Source organism: Oncorhynchus keta, chromosome 7, assembly GCF_023373465.1.
Source record: "Oncorhynchus keta strain PuntledgeMale-10-30-2019 chromosome 7, Oket_V2, whole genome shotgun sequence".
NCBI lineage: Eukaryota > Metazoa > Chordata > Actinopteri > Salmoniformes > Salmonidae > Oncorhynchus > Oncorhynchus keta.
The window spans coordinates 18,357,804-18,376,375 of NC_068427.1; the positions used below are offsets into that span (position 1 = coordinate 18,357,804).

Below are 18,572 nucleotides of genomic sequence, written 5' to 3' on the forward strand. Positions count from 1 at the left end.
CACAAACCATCATTTGAATAAGCACATGAAGCACCAACTACGCACAGATAGTATAAATGAAAAATACTTGTTTCTTTAGTTTTTTCTGTGTGCAGTGCAGAGCAGTTTGCAATAAAGTGTTGTCATACATGTAGTAAACACACTTACACACAGGTGTCCAAATGAGTATAGTATGGATGTGTATTCTGAACATAACACACTATCAATACAAATAAGGGGAAAAAGTTATATATTTTGTTTCTCAAAATGTTGTAACACTCCTCAAACAACAAAAGCGCAGTAGAAGAAAACAAAAACATTTGTGCTAGAAAAAAAAGAACAGAAAACATTTAGACTACATCTCGCCTTTGTGGGTCTGGCCATAAGAATTCATCCACATCACAAGCGATGTCTTGAGCTAGGCAGCGTGGAAAGTATGGCCTGGAGTGCCGTATCCAGGCCTGACATGACCCCTGATCCATGTCTCCACAAGCCTCCTCCATTGCCTGTGGAAGGGGTATGCGTTGGTGGGGCTGGCGATCATACACCTTCCAACACCATGCAGAGAAGAATTCGTCAATAGGATTCAAGAACGGAGAATATGGGGGAGATTGAGTGCGATGAAAAGTAGGTGACCTGTAAACCAATTGCGGACCACAGCAGCCCGGTGTAAACTAACATTGTCCCAGATGATAACGTACCTGGGCTGCTCTGGCCCCTGGTCATTAGGGATTAGTCTGTTGTACATAAATGTGTGCAGTGTTGTATGGGCCTAGGATTGCATGATGGTGAAGGACTCCGTTTTGACTAATAGCCGCACACATTGTTATCTTGCCACCATCTTGTCCCGGTACTTCGATGATGGCACGGTGTCCGATGATATTTCTGCTGCAGCCCCTTGTTTTTGCAAGGTTGAAACCTGCCTCGCCCACATATATTAGCTCATGATGCACTGCATCTGCTTCTAGCTCCGTGACTCTCTGAAAGAGACAAGACAACAATGTAGCACAGTACGAAAAGACAGGGATCAGTCAATATGAATGTAGCACCATACACTTGCAGATCCAGTACCAATGATAGGATAGTATAGCTTACCTGCACATATTCATATCTCGGTTGTTTTACACGGTTGGAGTTTCTTTCGAAAGGGAAACTACAGCTGCTTCATCCTAATTCTATTGTGTTTCAGTAGACGAGACAGTGCAGAGAGACTCACTCTTGACGTTTTGGAATATGGTGTTATCTGCCATTATGTGGTCCTGCACTTCTCTGAGTCTGCAGTTATTTTCAATGAACATATTTACAATGTGGGTCTCCTGCTCTGGGGTGAACAGTCAACCTCTTTCACCAGAACTGGTTTTCTTGAGGTTCTGTAAAAATATTTGAATTGTTTTAGTGATAGATTCTTCTCATTATGAAATTACAGTACATATTACTGTACCAGTAAAACTTCAGAACTTAAAGTTACTTACCGGTTCTCTTTTCGTAACATCTGGATGATACCTGCATCAGTATAGCTTGCTCAGATTTGGTTGAACCCGTTGCTCATCCTGTGGTTGTCAAAATGGTCAACCACAGTCACTCTGATTTCATCAGTTATTGTGTTCCTGTCTCCCCCTTCTCCCACGTCCTACTTTTTTTAACCTTTATTTTACGAGGCAAGTCAGTTAAGAACAAATTCTTATTTTCAATTACTGTCTAGGAACAGTGGGTTAACTGCCTGTTCAGGGGCAGAACAACAGATTTTTACCTTGTCAGCTCAGGGATTCGAACTTGCAAACTTTCAGTTACTAGTCCAACACTTTAACCAGGCTACCCTGCCTCCACTTCACCTCTTCCTTCTCCTCCTCCTCTTACTTCTTCACTTCCTCGTCCTCCTCTAGTTCTCACCCCTCTTACTCTCTGTCCAGTATTGGCCTCCATTGTTGTCCAAACCAAATGTTTACCTGTGGCCTATTTATAGTGTGCTCAAGCTCTGATTTGTAAGTGAACTCATTATCTAAAAGTGTTTTTAAATGTGTCAATATGGAAAGGCAATTGGCGAAATAGTGTAGCAATGTAGAGACCAATGTTTACAGTTTTGCTAGAAGTGTGTAATTATTTTACAAACTGAGTGTAAAGCAGTGAGTTGCGTTTACAGTTTTGAAAAAAGTGTGTTATAAAACATTGGAACATTGCTGTGGGGACTTGCTTCCATTCAGGCTCGAGCATTAGTTTTGAGAGTGCATATATTTGTCCAAGACGGCTATCAATCGAAAAAGTAGAGCAGTCTTTTCCATCACAAAACATCCGCACGAGCTCAGCCATCCGCACAAAGAGACGCGTGCCATTATTATTATTTTCACGCTGTGAGACATTTTACAACATGACGTCACGACACAGGCCAGTCAATTTCTTCCACAACGATCCTGACAAACCATTTCTGTATGGACCTCGATTTGTGCAGGGGGTATTGTCATGCAGAAACAGGAAAGGACCTTCTCCAAACTGTTGCCACAAAGTTGGAAGCACAGAGTCGTCTAGAATGTCATTGTATGTTGTAGTGTTAAGATTTCCCCTCACTGGAACTAAGGGGCCTAGCCGAACCATGAAAAACAGCCCCAGACCATTAATCTTCCTCCACCAAACTTTACAGTTGGCACTATGTATTCGGGCAGGTAGCGTTCTTCTGGCATCCGCCAAACACAGATTCGTCCATCGGACTGCCAGATGGCGAAGTGTGATTCATCACTCCAGGGAACGCGTTTCCACTGCTCCAGAGTCCATAGGCGGTGAACTTTACCCCACTCCAGCCGACGCTTGGCATTGCGCTTGGTGATCTGAGGCTTGTGTGCGGCTGCTCTGCCAACGAAACCCATTTCATGAAGCTCCTGACGAACAGTTATTGTGCTGACGTTGCTTCCAGAGGCAGTTTGGAACTCGGTAATGAGTTTTGCAACTGGGAACAGATGATTTTTACACGCTACATGATTCAATACTTGGTGGTACCGGTTGTGTGGCCTACCACATCGCGGCTGAGCAGTTGGTACTCCTAGCCATTTCCACTTCACAATAACAGCACTTACAGTTGACCGGGGCAGCTCTATCAAGGCAGAAGTTTGACAAACTAACTTGTTGGAAAGGTGGTTTCCTATGACGTTGCCACATTGAAAGTCATTGAGCTCTTCAGTAAGGCCATTCTACTGCCAATGTTTGTCAATATAGATTACATGGCGGTGTGCTCGATTTTTATACACCTGTCAGCAACGGGTGTGGGTGAAATCGCCAAATCCACTAATTTGAAGGGGTGTCCACATACCTTTTGTATATACAGTAGAAGTCGGAAGTTTGCAAACACCTTAGCCAAATACATTTAAACTCAGTTTTTCACAATTCCTGACATTTAATCCAAGTAAAAATTCCCTGTTTTAGGTCAGTTAGGATCACCACTTTATTTTAAGAATGTGAAATGTCAGAATATTAGTAGAGTGATTTATTTCAGCTTTTATTTCTTTCATCACATTCGCAGTTGGTCAGACGATTACCTACACTCAATTAGTATTTGGTAGCATTGCCTTTAAATGTTTTAACTTGGGTCAAACATTTTGGGTAGCCTTCCACAAGCTTCCAACAATAAGTTGGGTGAATTTTGGCCCATTCTTCCTGACAGAGCTGGTGTAACTGAGTCAGGTTTGTAGGCCTCCTTGCTAGCACACACTTTTTCAGTTCTGCCCACAAATCTTCTATAGGATTTTGGTCAGTTTGTGATGGCCACTTCAATACCATGACTTTGTTGTCCTTAAACCATTTTGCCACAACTTTGTATGTATGCTTGGGGTCATTGTCCATTTGGAAGACCCATTTGCGACCAAGCTTTAACTTCCTGACTGATGTCTTGAGATGTTGCTTCAATATATCCACATAGTTTTCCTGTCTCGTGATGCCATCAATTTTGTAAAGTGCACCAGTCCCTCCTGCAGCAAAGCACCCCCACAACATGATGCTGCCAACCTCGTGCTTCACGTTTGGGATGGTGTTCTTCGGCTTGCAAGCCTCCCCCTTTTTCCTCCAAACATAACGATGGTCATTATGGCCAGACAGTTCTATTTTTGTTTCATCAGACCAGAGGATATTTCTCCATAAAGTACGATCTTTGTCCCCATGTGCAGTTGCAAACCGCAGTGGCTTCTTCCTTGCTGAGCGGCCTTTCAGGTTATGTCGACATAGGACTCGTTTTACTGTGGATATAGACACTTTTGTAACTGTCTCCTCCAGCATTTCCCATGATATCAAGCAAAGAGGCACAGAGTTTGAAGGTAGGCCTTGAAATACATCCACAGGTACACCTCCATTTGACTCAAATTATGTCAATTAGCCTATCAGAAGCTTCTAAAGCCATGACATATTTTTCTGGAATTTTCCAATCTGTTTAAAGGCACAGTCAATTTAGTCTATGTAAAGTTCTGACCCCCTGGAATTGTATTACAGTGAATTATAAGTGAAATAATCTGTCTGTAAACAATTGTTGGAAGAATTACTTGTGTCATGCGCAAAGTAGATGTCCTAACCGACTTGCCAAAACTATAGTTTGTTAACAAGAAATTTGTGGAGTTGTTGAAAAAGGAGTTTTAATGACTCCAACCTAAGTGTATGTAAACTTCCGACTTCAACTGTATATTGAATGTGGAGTCCCTTTTTTCTCATTTCTATTGTTTGAATGTTGATAACCTGCTCTGCAGAAAATAAGTACATATTGATCTTACCATTTAATCAAGAGCGCACTTACAGTGTGGATCGGTCTATGGGTGACATCAGACAAAGCTCTTTTTGGTTTCCTATCTATTCCATTGCTTCTACAGTAAAATCACATCCTCTTCAAGGATGGACTCGTTGGTTTGGCAGAAACCATTTTTGCATGGATACTGGATAGTGAATTGTGTCTTTGAAACGCTCAGATATTTCAGGTGCATCTGACTTGTTTGCTTTGTACTTCAGATATTGCAGTCCAAAATCAGCACTATAACATCATAGTAACCTCAAGTATACATTGGTTTACTTTAGAGACTGTAAGCTGCACTTTTGGCTTGCTCTTTTACTTCAGGTGTCGCTTGTACACTTGTTTCAGCTTCTTTGTAACTTTTTCTTGTTGTAACTCAGGCTAAATAGCTGTGTCTATTTAGCACCTTTTTCTTAAGTTGTTAAATTCAAAGGGTTTAATGTGTAGTATTAAAGAGGGTTTAAATCATTTAAGGGATGTCCTTGGATGTGCTAGCAGAGCTAACCGCTAAAACTACTGTTACAATGTAGAGGTCCCACGATAGTCCCTCTCAGACTCACTTGGCAGATGGGAGACCTTTTTGAACAAACAAACACAAACAAGTACAAAGAGGTGATTACTCTGCTGATTGCTCAAGGTCTCCTGTGTGCATACAGTATACAAGCTTTGTGTTCTCTTGTTTTGTGAAAACACAACTATAATCCCCATGACGATACCACCATGAAACCAATAATGATTTTCCCCACACACATATTCCAATTAAATAGTGTTATGAAAGGAAAGTGGTCAATTATATGTATACAGTATACAGATAATAACTTTGCTAACTATACCAAGCTTAAAGGTGCTACACATAGGGTATTTTAGAGTTTTTGCATTGTAATTTTAAAAAAAAAGTTGTATCATTGTACCATATACATCCTTGTGAAATATATTTTGAATAACAACAAATATAATTTTACAGCATAAAACAGCTGTAAAAAACAATAATGCTTTATTATTGAAAATATATTTCACAGCGATTTAGATGGTACCATGATTCCCTACTCTCTTCAGCCTAGGTTGTGCGCTTTCTGCAAACAATGTGTCCCTTGTAAGAAGGGATCAGGAGGATACAGTTGTTGTTGGATTTACCAAATGAAGGGTGAGGGAGAGCTTTGTACGCGTCTCTGTGTGTGGAGTACAGGTGATATAGAATTTTTTTCCCTCTGATTGCACATTTAACATGTTGATGGAAATTTGGTTTAACTGATTTAAGTTTCCCTGCATTAAAGTCTGTGGCCACTAGGAGAGCCGCCTCTGGGTGAGTGGTTTCCTGTTTGCTTATTTCCTTATACAGCTGGCTGATTGCAGACTTAGTGCCAGCATCTGTCTGTGGTGGTAAATAAACAGCCACGAAAAGTATAGCTGAAAACTCTCTTGGCAAGTATGTGGCCTGCAATTTATCACAATATACTCTACTTCAGGTGAGCAAAATCTAGAGACTTCCTTAGATTTCGTGCACCAGCTGTTGTTTACAAATATGCACAGACCGCCCCCCTTGTCTTACCGGAGTGTGCTGTTCTATCTTGCCGGTGCAGCATATATCCCGCTAGCTGAATATCCATGTCATCATTCAGCCACGATTCCCTGAAACATAAAATATTACAGTTTTTGATGTCCCGTTAGTAGGATATTCGTGATCGTACCTCGTCTAGTTTATTGTCCAATGATTGCACGTTGGCGAGTAGTATTGACGGTAACGGCAGCTTTTCCACTCGCCTTTTTCAGGTCCTGACCAGGCACCTGGCTCTGTCCTCTGTACCTGCGTCACTTCCTCTTGCAAATAACGTGGATATCTGCCCTGTCGGGTGTTTGGAGGATGTTTGTTGCTTGTTGAAGAAAAATCTTTGTAAAATCTTGTTGAGTGATCGCTGTTCTGATATCCAGAAGCTCTTTTTTTGCCGTAAGATACGGTTGCCGGAAAAATATGTACAAAACATAGCACAATTAGTTGGGCGCCCGTAAAACTGCTGCCATTTCCTCTGGCGCCACGTCGACGAGTGTCATCCAAGTCCCTTCCTTTGGGCTGCACACTGGTCATCCTTGACAGCGATGCCGCAAATCACTCTTTCTGCCTCTTGTCAAGGGATGTTTCTGGAGATGCCATATCATGGTAGAGCAGTTGCACTAAAGACAACCTATATTGAATCCAAACTCAAGCCCAAATCGGTCAATTGGGATAAGTTATTGAGCGAAGTGGTTACAACATATGCGTCTGTTATTGCATCCCTAGTTGTCCCTATGGAAGAGAGAGAAACTGTCTGAGCAACACTAATACATGAAAAATATAATGGTTTTCATTGTAGATTTCTAGAAAATTAAGCAAGGCTTTGCTTGCAGTTCCAGCAAACAAGACAAAAATGAATGGGTTGAAGTTAGAGGTCACTAAGGTGTCTGCTAATGAACCTTGCTTTTCTGAAAGTCTCTTGGAGAGCCAAGCACTTAATATCAATGGAAGTGGTAACAGTGTACTCCATGTAGAAAACACTTCACCCAGGCTGCTTTGATCTGTTTTTTGGGGGGGATCTCGTTTGGAAAGTGCTTGAGGCATATTTTATCTCTAATGTCAAGTGAGATAAGCCTTCTTCTATAGCAACCACAGGATGCTTGTGATTATGAGGTCATAATTAGTCGCCTCTGAAAGGTATCCTTTAATTTGTGTGAGATTTTCTCAAGGACCCATGACTCGTGTTCTGTCATCACCGTTATCTATCAATCTCCTTGTATCATTCTGTATCATCTTCCTTTTCTAATACTCTGATTCATAGTTGAATGGTGCTTGTCACCTATTTATTTCTGAGCCTCTCTTCCTGCCTCTCCTCTGCCCATTTCTGTCTTTCTCTCACTACTTCATGGTCTCTCTCACTCTCTCTCTTCTCTCTCTCAACCTTACAGGGAAAGCAGAACCAAACTACCCCATCTTGGAAATTCATATTTCATTGGAAATTAACATGGCCTGTTGCTCTGGTATCTTTTTAGGCTTTAAGTCATATCCCACATGAGGTTGAGTCCCAAGTCAGTTTGCACAGCCAGGGATCATGTGCCCTTTACTTTATATACTGTCATTACAGTGATCACACCCAACTTAGCCTACCTTATGACTAGGATGAAAACCTCTCTTGCAACATTTGGTCACATAAATAAATGGTGTTGACACTTGAACCCTCTGTCATAAGGGTGACATAATCGCTGACTCATGTTACTATCAGTTGACCTACCCTTACTTCTTGATATTACAGTTAGACTTATCTTCATCCACACGATTCATTTTGTTTTGATAATGGTGACTAACTTGGACTTGGAACTACTTGGAACAGTCACTTGGACACACCTTTTAAACCAATCCAATTTGTCTTCTTCAATGTATCATGTTATGGGGTTATAATATAGTATGCCCTCACATTGTTGATTTTGAATGATGTTTGTTTTTCAGGCCTGACAAATGTCAAGTCTCCTATCTCAATGAAAGTAACGCTGCCTTCCCCCTGACATTTCTCTAAACAAGCTACGACTGAGCCTCTACTCGGGTCAACCTGCCCATTTTCTTCATTACCAAGAAGTTAGGCACACCACCAGTGTTGAGTAATTCAGCTCATTATCCAAATGAAGAGGCCAAAAATGCGTTGGTACATTTTGTGCCAGGCTCTACAGTACATGTATTGGGGTGAGCTGAAAAAGCTGATCTATTGGTTGGCATCAACCAGGCTTTTTTTTATGTATTGTGGGAAGATGAACATAAATAGTCCCAACTCATTGGCATTCAGTGCAAGGGCACATTGGTCTTGTCTTGAGATGCAGACATACTTTGATAGGGAGGGAGGGTGGAAGGGGAGAAATGAGAAGGGGTCTGAAAAATAACGTATGTATGCACTGTACTGTCAAATGAGGTCTTTTGGTGAAGTTTCACTTGATTTTCACGATATGTCCAATTCTGTGTTATTTCAAATAATGAATAGCTTGATTAGGTAGAACACAATTTGTTTACAGTTACTGTGCACCGAGGCTAACTTTTTTTCAAGTTTCTAAGATCACATTTTTATGGAAAATAGTCTCTGGTGCAATAACAATGATTTTCTTTTTTATTCAGATCAAGTTTTTAGTTGCCCAACATTTGAGGCGATACGGTTGTCTCTAGGTGTGTTGTATTTTTGGATGGCCCACATTAGCACGGCTGGACATTGGACAATAAGTGAAGGAAATACACACTGTCTGTTGTACATTATTTCTTTTGGCCTCACCAGGCAGATAAAATCAATAGGAACATGCTGTTTTCTCTTTCCTCTTTGGGAAGACTTCTCCTCGCTTATTACACATCTTTGAAAAAACAAGCTGTTTTCCCAGTTTCCACTTAAAAGAAGCACGGTGGAACAAATGAGCAGTCACTTTTTCCCCTCTTTTACTTTTCAAAGATCTTAGGACTGACAAGCGAAGTGACTCCTGTTGCACCCAGGGTGGTGCTGTGTGGGCTGTGAGGAAAAGACCAGGCATGAACTTGTCGTTATTGCCCTGTGCAGTTTGTTCAGGGATTCTTAAGGACAGATGCATGTTTACACAGCCAAAGAGGGCCTAGTGGTACAGAGACGAAGACAGAATGTGGATTGCCTGCCTGCTGTGTAATTATCCCCTGGAAGGGCCTCTTCTCTCTCTGGTTATCTGCCCGGACAAAGGAATGTAAATAAAAATATCTGGAGTCATACTCTAAAAACATTTAATCTCCCCTGCTAAAACGAACCGCCATAAACCCAGAGGTTTGCATTTTTGATTAGTGTTTCCGGCCTCGTTACAAGAAGGAATTGTATCCGGGGAAGAGGTGGCAGATTGGAATGCCACGCCTGTGTTCTCATTATCAGCAGGCTGGCGAGAGGGTATTTGTTAAGACAGCTGACCTGCTGTGGGCTGGCTGGGGCCTGAGCAAAATGGTGGGGTTGTGGAGTCTGCAGGTGTTGCTGGGCAGGGAATCCCGCAGCAATTAATAGTTGTCAGGGTGTTTTGCTATCAAACCCTCACAAACAAAGCGACACACGCTGGATGACTGTTGATGTTTGACAAGTTTCGATATAAGAAAGATCTTGATTGTCACGTTGCAGTTGTTTGAATCATTATATGTGTGACCACCTGTATATGATAGAAGGCAGCCATAAGCAAACAGAGGGGTCAACTAACCTGATCTACAATGTGTGGAAAAGGAAAACCCAGTCCCTTTTGGCAGATGAAGATCAGGATGTTGAAAGTTAAGTGATCCAACCACTGGAAAGCAGGCTGTCACTCAACCCCCTCCCATCCCTGATCTGAAGGAACGGTACTTTCACAGCGGGCTGAATCTAGCCCCAGACTGAGATGGTGATTTAACATCTTGATGGCTTGCTGTGAAGATGCTACAGTGTTTTGATACTATTCCAAGTCATCTGTTCCCATGTCTTGTAGAACACATGGTATATGCGTTTGGTGGAATGCATTTAAAGATCACCGTGAAAGTCACAGCTATACTGTTTAGGGTTTTGTTGTTGAGTGCACTTACTGGAAGTCCGTCTAATTAGGTGCATTTCTTGAGAATTCTGTACATGTTGAATTCTATTCAGGACTGTTACCAGCGAGGCTGTAATGTCAAATAATTTATCCGAACGCAGCGAGGGGTCTTGAACTACTAAAATTGGAGTCATTTGGAATGTACCAGAGATAAGTTCTAACCTAGTCCAAAGCCTCAGGTTAAAGCACAGCGATGACCTAAATTACACCAGAGCATTTCCATGGGATTCTGTATATCTGTGCATGGCTGTATGCCAACTTTGGCTTTCTTCCTTTCATAGCAGATGGAGCCCAGCCCGAGCTCTTCATTTTCCACGAGTTGTGTGCCCTAAAGAAGGATGAAGGGCCCTGCAAGGTGTTAAAGGAGCGCTTCTATTTCGAAATTGACACAGGCCACTGCGAGTCCTTTGAGTTCGGTGGCTGCAGAGGCAACGCCAACAATTTTGAGACCTTGGAAGCTTGTGAGGGAATGTGCCTGGTGTCTGGTGAGTTGTTGGACCTTTTCTCTGATTTCTCTGCAGGTCAAATGTGACTGTTGATATGTGAAAAATCTGAAACAAGCATACACATTTTGTTCAGATATGTACCTTTTGTAGTTTGTACTTGCTTTACTCTGTTCCCTGGTCAACTTAATCATCAGCCATGTTACCAATGTATCAAAATAGATTAGACATTATCTTTGAGGCAATAAACACAATGACATCATCGACGTAGTTGCTTTGGAATGCAGGTTTTATTGAATGATAGTAAGTAGTTCACAGTGTCCAATCATATGTTAAAATTAGCAATATAGTTTTAGTGCTTTATGGTTTTGGGAGGAACGCTATCATTGTTTTCACTTTGATAAGACTGTCAGACAAAACATTTACTCACAAACACATTCCCATAATGCGCACAGTGCCATTTCAAAGAAATGTGGATGTTTTTCTTTTAAACTATCAGCCAAATCTATTGGCAAGTGTTAAATAACACTGAAAGAGTGGGACCATATATTCCAGCGTTTCCCAAACTCGGTCCTCGGGACCCCAAGGGGTGAAAGTTTTGGTTTTTGCTAGTGATGGGGAAACTGAGCTTCCTGAAGCCCTTGAGCATTTCCAGACAATTGTGTCAAATAGGTTCATTACGCGAGGCTTTGAGCAACATTGTTTACACTAGTGGCACCTGCTGGTGAAATTAATTTAGAACAGCCAAATTATTATAGATGACATCGCACACGCAGGACAGTCTTTTTTGTCTTCTACCGAAACCCATACTAAACCAATCAGGTGGTTGTTCGACAAAATGAATCTTTGGATGTCATTGATCATATGCTTCTAATGAAGTCATATAAGCATCGGGATACCGCTTCAAATGTCGTAATTTCGACGCATGACTCATCTCTCCGGTATCAACCGTAACATCACTATTTCCCCCCCTAACACTACACAGCTGATTTAAAGTGATGAAATGCTGATGGTTAGTTGATTATTTGAATCAGCTGTGTAGTGCTAGGACAATAACCAAGACATGCACCTCTTGGGGTCCTGACGACCGAGTTTGGGAAACCCTGACATACACACTGGAACCAATGTTAAATTAACACACTACTTAGTGCAGTGGTTTCCAACTCCGGTCCTCGAGTACCCCCAACAGCACACGTTTTTGTTATATCCCCGGACAAACATACCTGATTCAACTCGTTGAGGGCCTGAGGATAAGTTGACAAGTTGAATCAGGTGTACTTGTCCAGGGCTACGATAAAAATGTGTATGCTTAGGAGTAATCAAGGACTGGAGTTGGGAACCGCTGGTTTAGTGTAAAACCGATTTGAATATTTCCTAGAGTGCCTTACCTTTGAGTCTATTGTAGAGTTTACCACCCATGTCTATTTGTTAGTGACAGAGACATGGTTGTTGCATTCATCACTTTTTGGGTCAAATGGACTTCACCAAATGAGATCCTAAGTGAACGTTATCATAAAAAATATTTAAAAAAATATAAAAAAAAAAATATATATATAATGCAACACGATACCAAAAGTGTTTCATAAGGCCTTACTTTGAAGGCCTAGTTTTACTCTAATACAAGGGTCTGAACCTCATACACAGCACATCGAACCAAAACCACTCATTGGTGTAACATAACCCCACTCTTGGTGTTAATAACCATTGTTGAATCAAAACCACACTCATCATTGTCTAATTTCTAGCATGCTCTACTGCAGATAGATTTTTTTTTTAATTGTTTTTGCAGGTATATTGATTGATTGATTTATCTTATGCTTCATAAAGATGAATAACATACCTTTTCTAAACTGATCCAATCAGTTAGATTATTTTGCATCCCTTACTGAAATGGTTGTTCCAGTTTGAAAGGTGTAACGTAAACAAACCGTTCTTTAAAATGTTATGGGTCCTGAACAGTCATTCTGAAAATTACTTTTTCTCTCATGGCTAACTACCAGGAAGTTTGAAAAGACAGGCCGTGGGTGGGGAGCTCATATTTTTGAGCTCGCCTTGACTGACAGCTCTTTGAAACGCCTATGTCAAGCAACTTGGATGCAGTGAGAAGTGTTGCAGTAATATATTCTCAATCAAAGTTGGTGATACACAAAGCAACTCAAACATCGAAATTGCATCAATGATATACAGTGAATTTGGAAAGTATTCAGACCCCTTCCCTTTTTCCACATTTTGTTACGTTACAGCCTTATTTTAAAATGGATAAAATTATATATTTTTCTTCATTAATCTACATCTGGAAGAAACCTGGCACCATCCCTACGGTGAAGCATAGTGATGGCAGGGGCATAGTGATGGCAGGGACTGGGAGACTAGTCGGGATCGAGGGAAAGATGAACGGAGCAAAGTACAGAGAGATACTTTATGAAAACCGGCTCTAGAGCGCTCAGGACCTCAGACTGGTGCGGAGGTTCACCTTCCAACAGGACACAGTGAAAGTATGTGAACCCTTTGTAAATATCTAGATTTCTGCATAAATTGGTCTTACAATTTGATCAAATCTAGGTCACAACAATAGACAAACACAGTCTGCTTAAACACACAAACAGCAATTACATGTTTTCATGTCTTTATTGAACACACCGTGTAAACATTCACAGTGCAGGGTGTAAAAAGTATGTGAACCCTTTTATTTAAATAACTGGTTGACCCTCCTTTGGCGGCAATAACCTCAAGTAAACATTTTCTATAATTGTGGATCATACCTGCACATCGGTCAGGAGGAATTTTGGACCATTCCTCTTTACAAAACCATTTCAGTTCAGCAGTATTGTTGGGATATCTGGCGTGAACTGCTCTCTTGGGGTCAAGCCACAGCATCGCAATTCTGTTGAAGCCATTCTGTTGTTGATTTACTTCTGTTTTTTTGGTTCGTTTTCCTGTTGCATCACCCAACTTCTTTTGAGCTTCAATTGGTGGACAGATAGCCTTACATTCTCCTGAAAAATGTCTTGATAAACATGGGAATTCATTTTCCCGTCAATGATAGCAAGCTGTCCTGGCCCTGAGGTAGCAAAGCAGCCCCAAACCATGATGCTCCCTCCACCTTAGTTTACAGTTGGGATGAGGTTTCTCCACAGATCCTGTTCCTTACAAACAACACAACTGTAGTTTAATATGTCCACAGAATATTTTTCCAGTAGCGCTGTGGAACATCCAGGTGTACTTTTGCAAACTTCAGATGTGCAGCAATGTTTTTTTGGATAGCAGTGGCTTCTTCCGTGGTGTCCTTCCATAAACATCATTCTTGTTTAGTATTTTACGTATCGTAGACTCATCAACAGAGATGTTAGCATGTTCTAAACATTTCTGTAAGTCTTCAGCTGATACTCTAGGATTCTTCTTAACCTCATTGAGTATGTGCTCTTGCAGTCGTCTTTGCAGGACGGCTACTCCTAGGGAGAGTAGTAACTGTGCTGAACTTTCACCATTTACAGACAATTTGTCTTATATTTGGTGGACTGATGGACTGAACATCAAGGCTTTTAGAGATACTTTTGTAACCCTTTCCAGCTTCATGCAAGCCCACAATTCTTAATCTTAGGTCTTCTGAGATCTATTTTGTTCGAGGCATGGTTCACATCAGGCAATGCTTCTTGTGAATAGCAAACTAAAAGTTTGTGAGTGTTTTTTAAAGGGCAAGGCAGCTCTTACCAACATCTCCAATCTTGTCTCATTGATTGGACTCCAGGTTAACTGACTCCAATTAGCTTTTGGAGAAGTCATTAGCCTAGGGGTTCACACATACTTTTTCCAACCTACACTGTGAATGTTTAAATTATGTATTCAATATAGACAAGAAAATACTATAATTTGTGTGTTATTAGTTTAAGCACGCTATGTTTGTCTATTGTTGTGACTTGTGATCAGATCAAATTTGATGACAAATTTATGCAGAAATCCAGGTAATTCCAAAAGGTTTCACATACTTTTTCTTGCCACCGTAGACCCTAAGCACACAGCCAAGACAACGAAAGAGTGGTTGTCAAGTCTCTGAATTTCCTTGAGTGGCCCAGCCAGAGCCTGGACATGAACCCGATCAAACATCTCTGGAGAGACCTGAAAATAGCTGTTCAGTGATGCTCCCCATCCAGCCTGACAGAGCTTGAGAGGATCTGCAGAGAAGATTGGGAGAAACTCCCCATATACAGGTGTGCCAAGCTTGTAGAGTCACAACCAAAAAGACTCGAGGAGTAATCGCTGCCAAAGATGATTCAACAAAGTACTGAGTAAAGGGTCAGAATGCTTATGTAAATTAGATATTTAAGTGTTTTATATTTTTTATCCATTTTAATTTTTTTCTTAGCCAGTTTTTCCTTTGTCATTATGGGACATTGTATGTAGATTGATGAGGGAGAAAAACTGTTTAATCCATTTTAGAATAAGGCTGTAATGTAACAAAAGGTGGAAATAGTCAAGGAGTCTGAATACTTTCCGAATGCACTGTAGCTGCTTAGTTCTCATCACATGCTTCATCGACACTAGAGCATTTGACTATGGCTCTAGTAAGATTTTCAACTCAGCATCTCTGCACCTCCATTTCTCCTCAATGTAATGTGGTGTATTTTTCTTATCTCCACTTTCACCTCTCGCTCTCTTTTTTTTTCTCCAGTCAATTCACCTTTCTCTCCACATCTATTTTACATCTATCTATTCATGACTGTGTCAGCAGCCCACGCTATCTTCCTCCATGCCTAAGTATGTATTATCTCTCTTCCTTTCTCCAGCTTTTCAGTCAGTCTCTCTAAGCACTCCAGTCTTAGTGCCACCACTTTTTTTCCTATGATTCACAATTTCCCTTTAAGTCAATTGACTGGGTACGAAGGGACCTTAGTGTAGATTTGTATTTGATTTCAGTGAACAGTATGTCTCAGTAGCCCATTCCCTATACTGCACTTTCTCACATTTCCCAGCTATCATCTTTTCAAATGACTCAGTAGCTAGTATCCATTTCTCCCCTTTTTCAGTTTCTCAATAATGTTCTCTCTCTCTCTGCCCTCTCCATCTCTCTTTGTCCATCTCCCCCCAGCTGACAAGAGTCCCTGTCACCTGGATGAGGCTCCGGGGCCATGCAGAGGTCTGGTGACGCGCTACTTCTTTGACAGCCAGAGCCAGGAGTGCAAGCACTTCTACTACGGAGGCTGCTTCGGCAACGCCAATAACTTCAAGAGTATGAAAGAGTGCCGGGCCAGGTGCCAGAACCCAGGTAGTGCATCGGCATTGAACACTGTTCTTCAAAACACTGCGTGACACCCAAGTAGTCTAAAAGGGACCAACCAATCATATGGTTTGCAAGAAAGATTTGATCAGTGAGGCTAATCAATATTTTCAAATGTAATGAAAAAGGTTTGGCCTTACGGCCATAGCAGCACTATCAAGGCTTCTTTTAATAGAAATGTGCTAGGGGAGTATATTACTTCTTCAAAGTGCATTAATGTCATTGTTGTGATGCCTGGGCTTTTAGGCAGTCATACCTCTTTAAAAGACCAAATACCCACAGGAGAGTCATTTCAATGTAGTTGCCCAGTCGATGTTGCTCTACCTTGCAAATTATCTTGTTGATGGATTTTTTTCAAACCATCAAGTCATGCTTCCTCTTCATTTTGCATTTAGATCAGGTTTTTTTGGCCTTTTGAGCATAGTTAATTATTTTAGTCCGATTTGAATAAATTTAAATTAATTTATTTACTGCATTTGTCAAAGAAAATATTGGATAAATTGTTCTACTGTGACCAAAGCTAGCTGGAAGTCTGTGTTAATATAAATGGACAAACAATGTTAAAAATGTTTTTTTTTTTATTGACGACAACTCAAAGATAATTACATTTTCATTCTGTATCAGAATCCTTAATCCATCTTCATTGGGCTCAAAATAATTGATCTCTTTAATAAATCTGAATCCATAAGTATAATAACAACTGTATGTTGTACAGTATATCATATTACTATAGTTCCTCTGTAAACAGGTTTTAACAATAGTAAACAGTTTATATTATATTACATTTCTATTACATTTCTATTACATGCTGTAACTTATTATGTAAGTAAACTCTAATGTTTTGGTTTCATGGCAGAAAACGCGTGTGGGCCCCTAAATTGGATGTGACTCCTAATTTGGAGGTCACCTTCCCAAAACCCACTAGTAAACCTAATATACAACCTGTCAAAGTAACTGCTAAGACAATGTTTATGTATTTTTATTTCTTAAACAAATGTCTAGTAATTGATTAAAGAAGACAATTAATTGTACAGTAGCACCAAAGATATTTCAGGCAGGCCTAATCTGATTTAACATAATGGATGTCTTTAAACATAACCATATATTGATCTAATGTTTCAATAATCAGACAGAAAGTAATTGTTTCATTTGTGCATTAATGTTGAATGTAGCCCTACAGTAATTCTTCATGATACTGTACATAGCCTCAGTATATTAAACTGTTTGTCCATGAAGCTTTTCATTTTCCCAGCATGCCAGTCTGCCCTTCTGTCAGCTCTTCTGATTGGCAGGGACAGGAAAGTGGGGTTGTGGGGTCTCTGAAGACTATGAACCACAGACACTAAGTGGGAGAGCTGATATCCTGTCAGCTCTGTTTAAGACAATTCTGAGGGAGAGAGGAAAAAGCTGAGGGAGAAGGTTTATAGAGAGAGTAGAAATGACAACACCATGTACCCTTGTGGAACTGTATTGCTACAGTATATATCTCTTCTGTCATGGTGAGTTGATATTAACTTCCAAGTTAACTATAGTATCACAACTTCTAATACTGATAAAAGGAAGGGGAAATGCATGCTCCACCATGCTCCAGTCTCATATTGAAAGCAGCATGTGAATATGCTTAATATTTCCTCTTTCAGATGAGTTTGCTTTAAGCACCTCCAACATGCAGCAGAATCTTCAACACCAGGCCACAGGTTAGTACTGTAACCAAGGAATGCAGTCATTTCTCATGTGTACTATTGCACACATACCATGCTGCAACTGCAATAGCTAGGTAAGAGGGACAGTCATTTTATATGCGCCATTTCAGAAGCAGTTAGGTAAACAAGCTACAACGTATAAAGCCAGCATATCCTTCTTCCATGTAACACTGATTCACTGCTATTAAAATGGGAGGGTATGGGTGTATGAGGCGTGAGTAAGTACTCATAGACCTCCACTGTCTGATACAGTCACAGCACAGTAAAAAGGGGGCACAGGGAGTCTGCCATCCCTCAGTCACAGACAAGTAGTTATGATTCATGTTACAAAATTCCACCCAGGTCAGTGAATTCAGGAAAGGAGTGTTTCTGTATTCGTATTTGTCATTCCAGTGAAGTGATATAGGATACCTACAGTACTCCCGTAACCCAAGGCTGACATCTTGTGGCTTTTCCACAGTTTGACTCTTGAGGTAGTAAAAACCATGTTTCCTTTGTTGAGATAAATTTCAAATGTAAAAGAAAAAGTAGTAGAATCAAGTATCCACTGGGTATAGATGTCAATTCAATGTCTATTCCATGTTAGTTCAGTGTAATTTCATTGAAATGGTGTGGAAATAACCTTGTTTCAGCCAGTGTGTGCCCAGTGGGTAGTCACTTTTACAGTAGACTACCATTAACCTCATTTCCATAAAGCTAAAATAAAAAAAATGCTTTTATTAAAGTATGTTCTAGCAGTTGCATTGGCGATGTAGCCTACACACTTTCTTTAGTGTTATACAATGTGTCTTTGGTATTATGGAATCATTGTTGTACGTAATTTCAGTTTACTATTGCCTTTGTGTAAT

General features: G+C 40.6%; 1 protein-coding gene across 3 annotated transcripts in view; it reads left to right on the forward strand.

The window, feature by feature from the left end:
- Positions 1 to 18,572, forward strand: part of LOC118386114 (tissue factor pathway inhibitor-like) — a 35,025-nt gene that overhangs the window by 15,387 nt on the left and 1,066 nt on the right. For 2 of the 3 annotated variants that reach the window (XM_035773544.2, XM_035773546.2), the window contains exons 2-4: positions 10,585 to 10,788; positions 15,833 to 16,009; positions 17,662 to 17,718. In XM_035773544.2, the coding sequence (XP_035629437.1) occupies positions 10,585 to 10,788; positions 15,833 to 16,009; positions 17,662 to 17,718 (438 nt within the window). The remainder of the gene's footprint in view (positions 1 to 10,584; positions 10,789 to 15,832; positions 16,010 to 17,661; positions 17,719 to 18,572) is intronic. The other variant, XM_035773545.2, reaches the window with a different exon arrangement.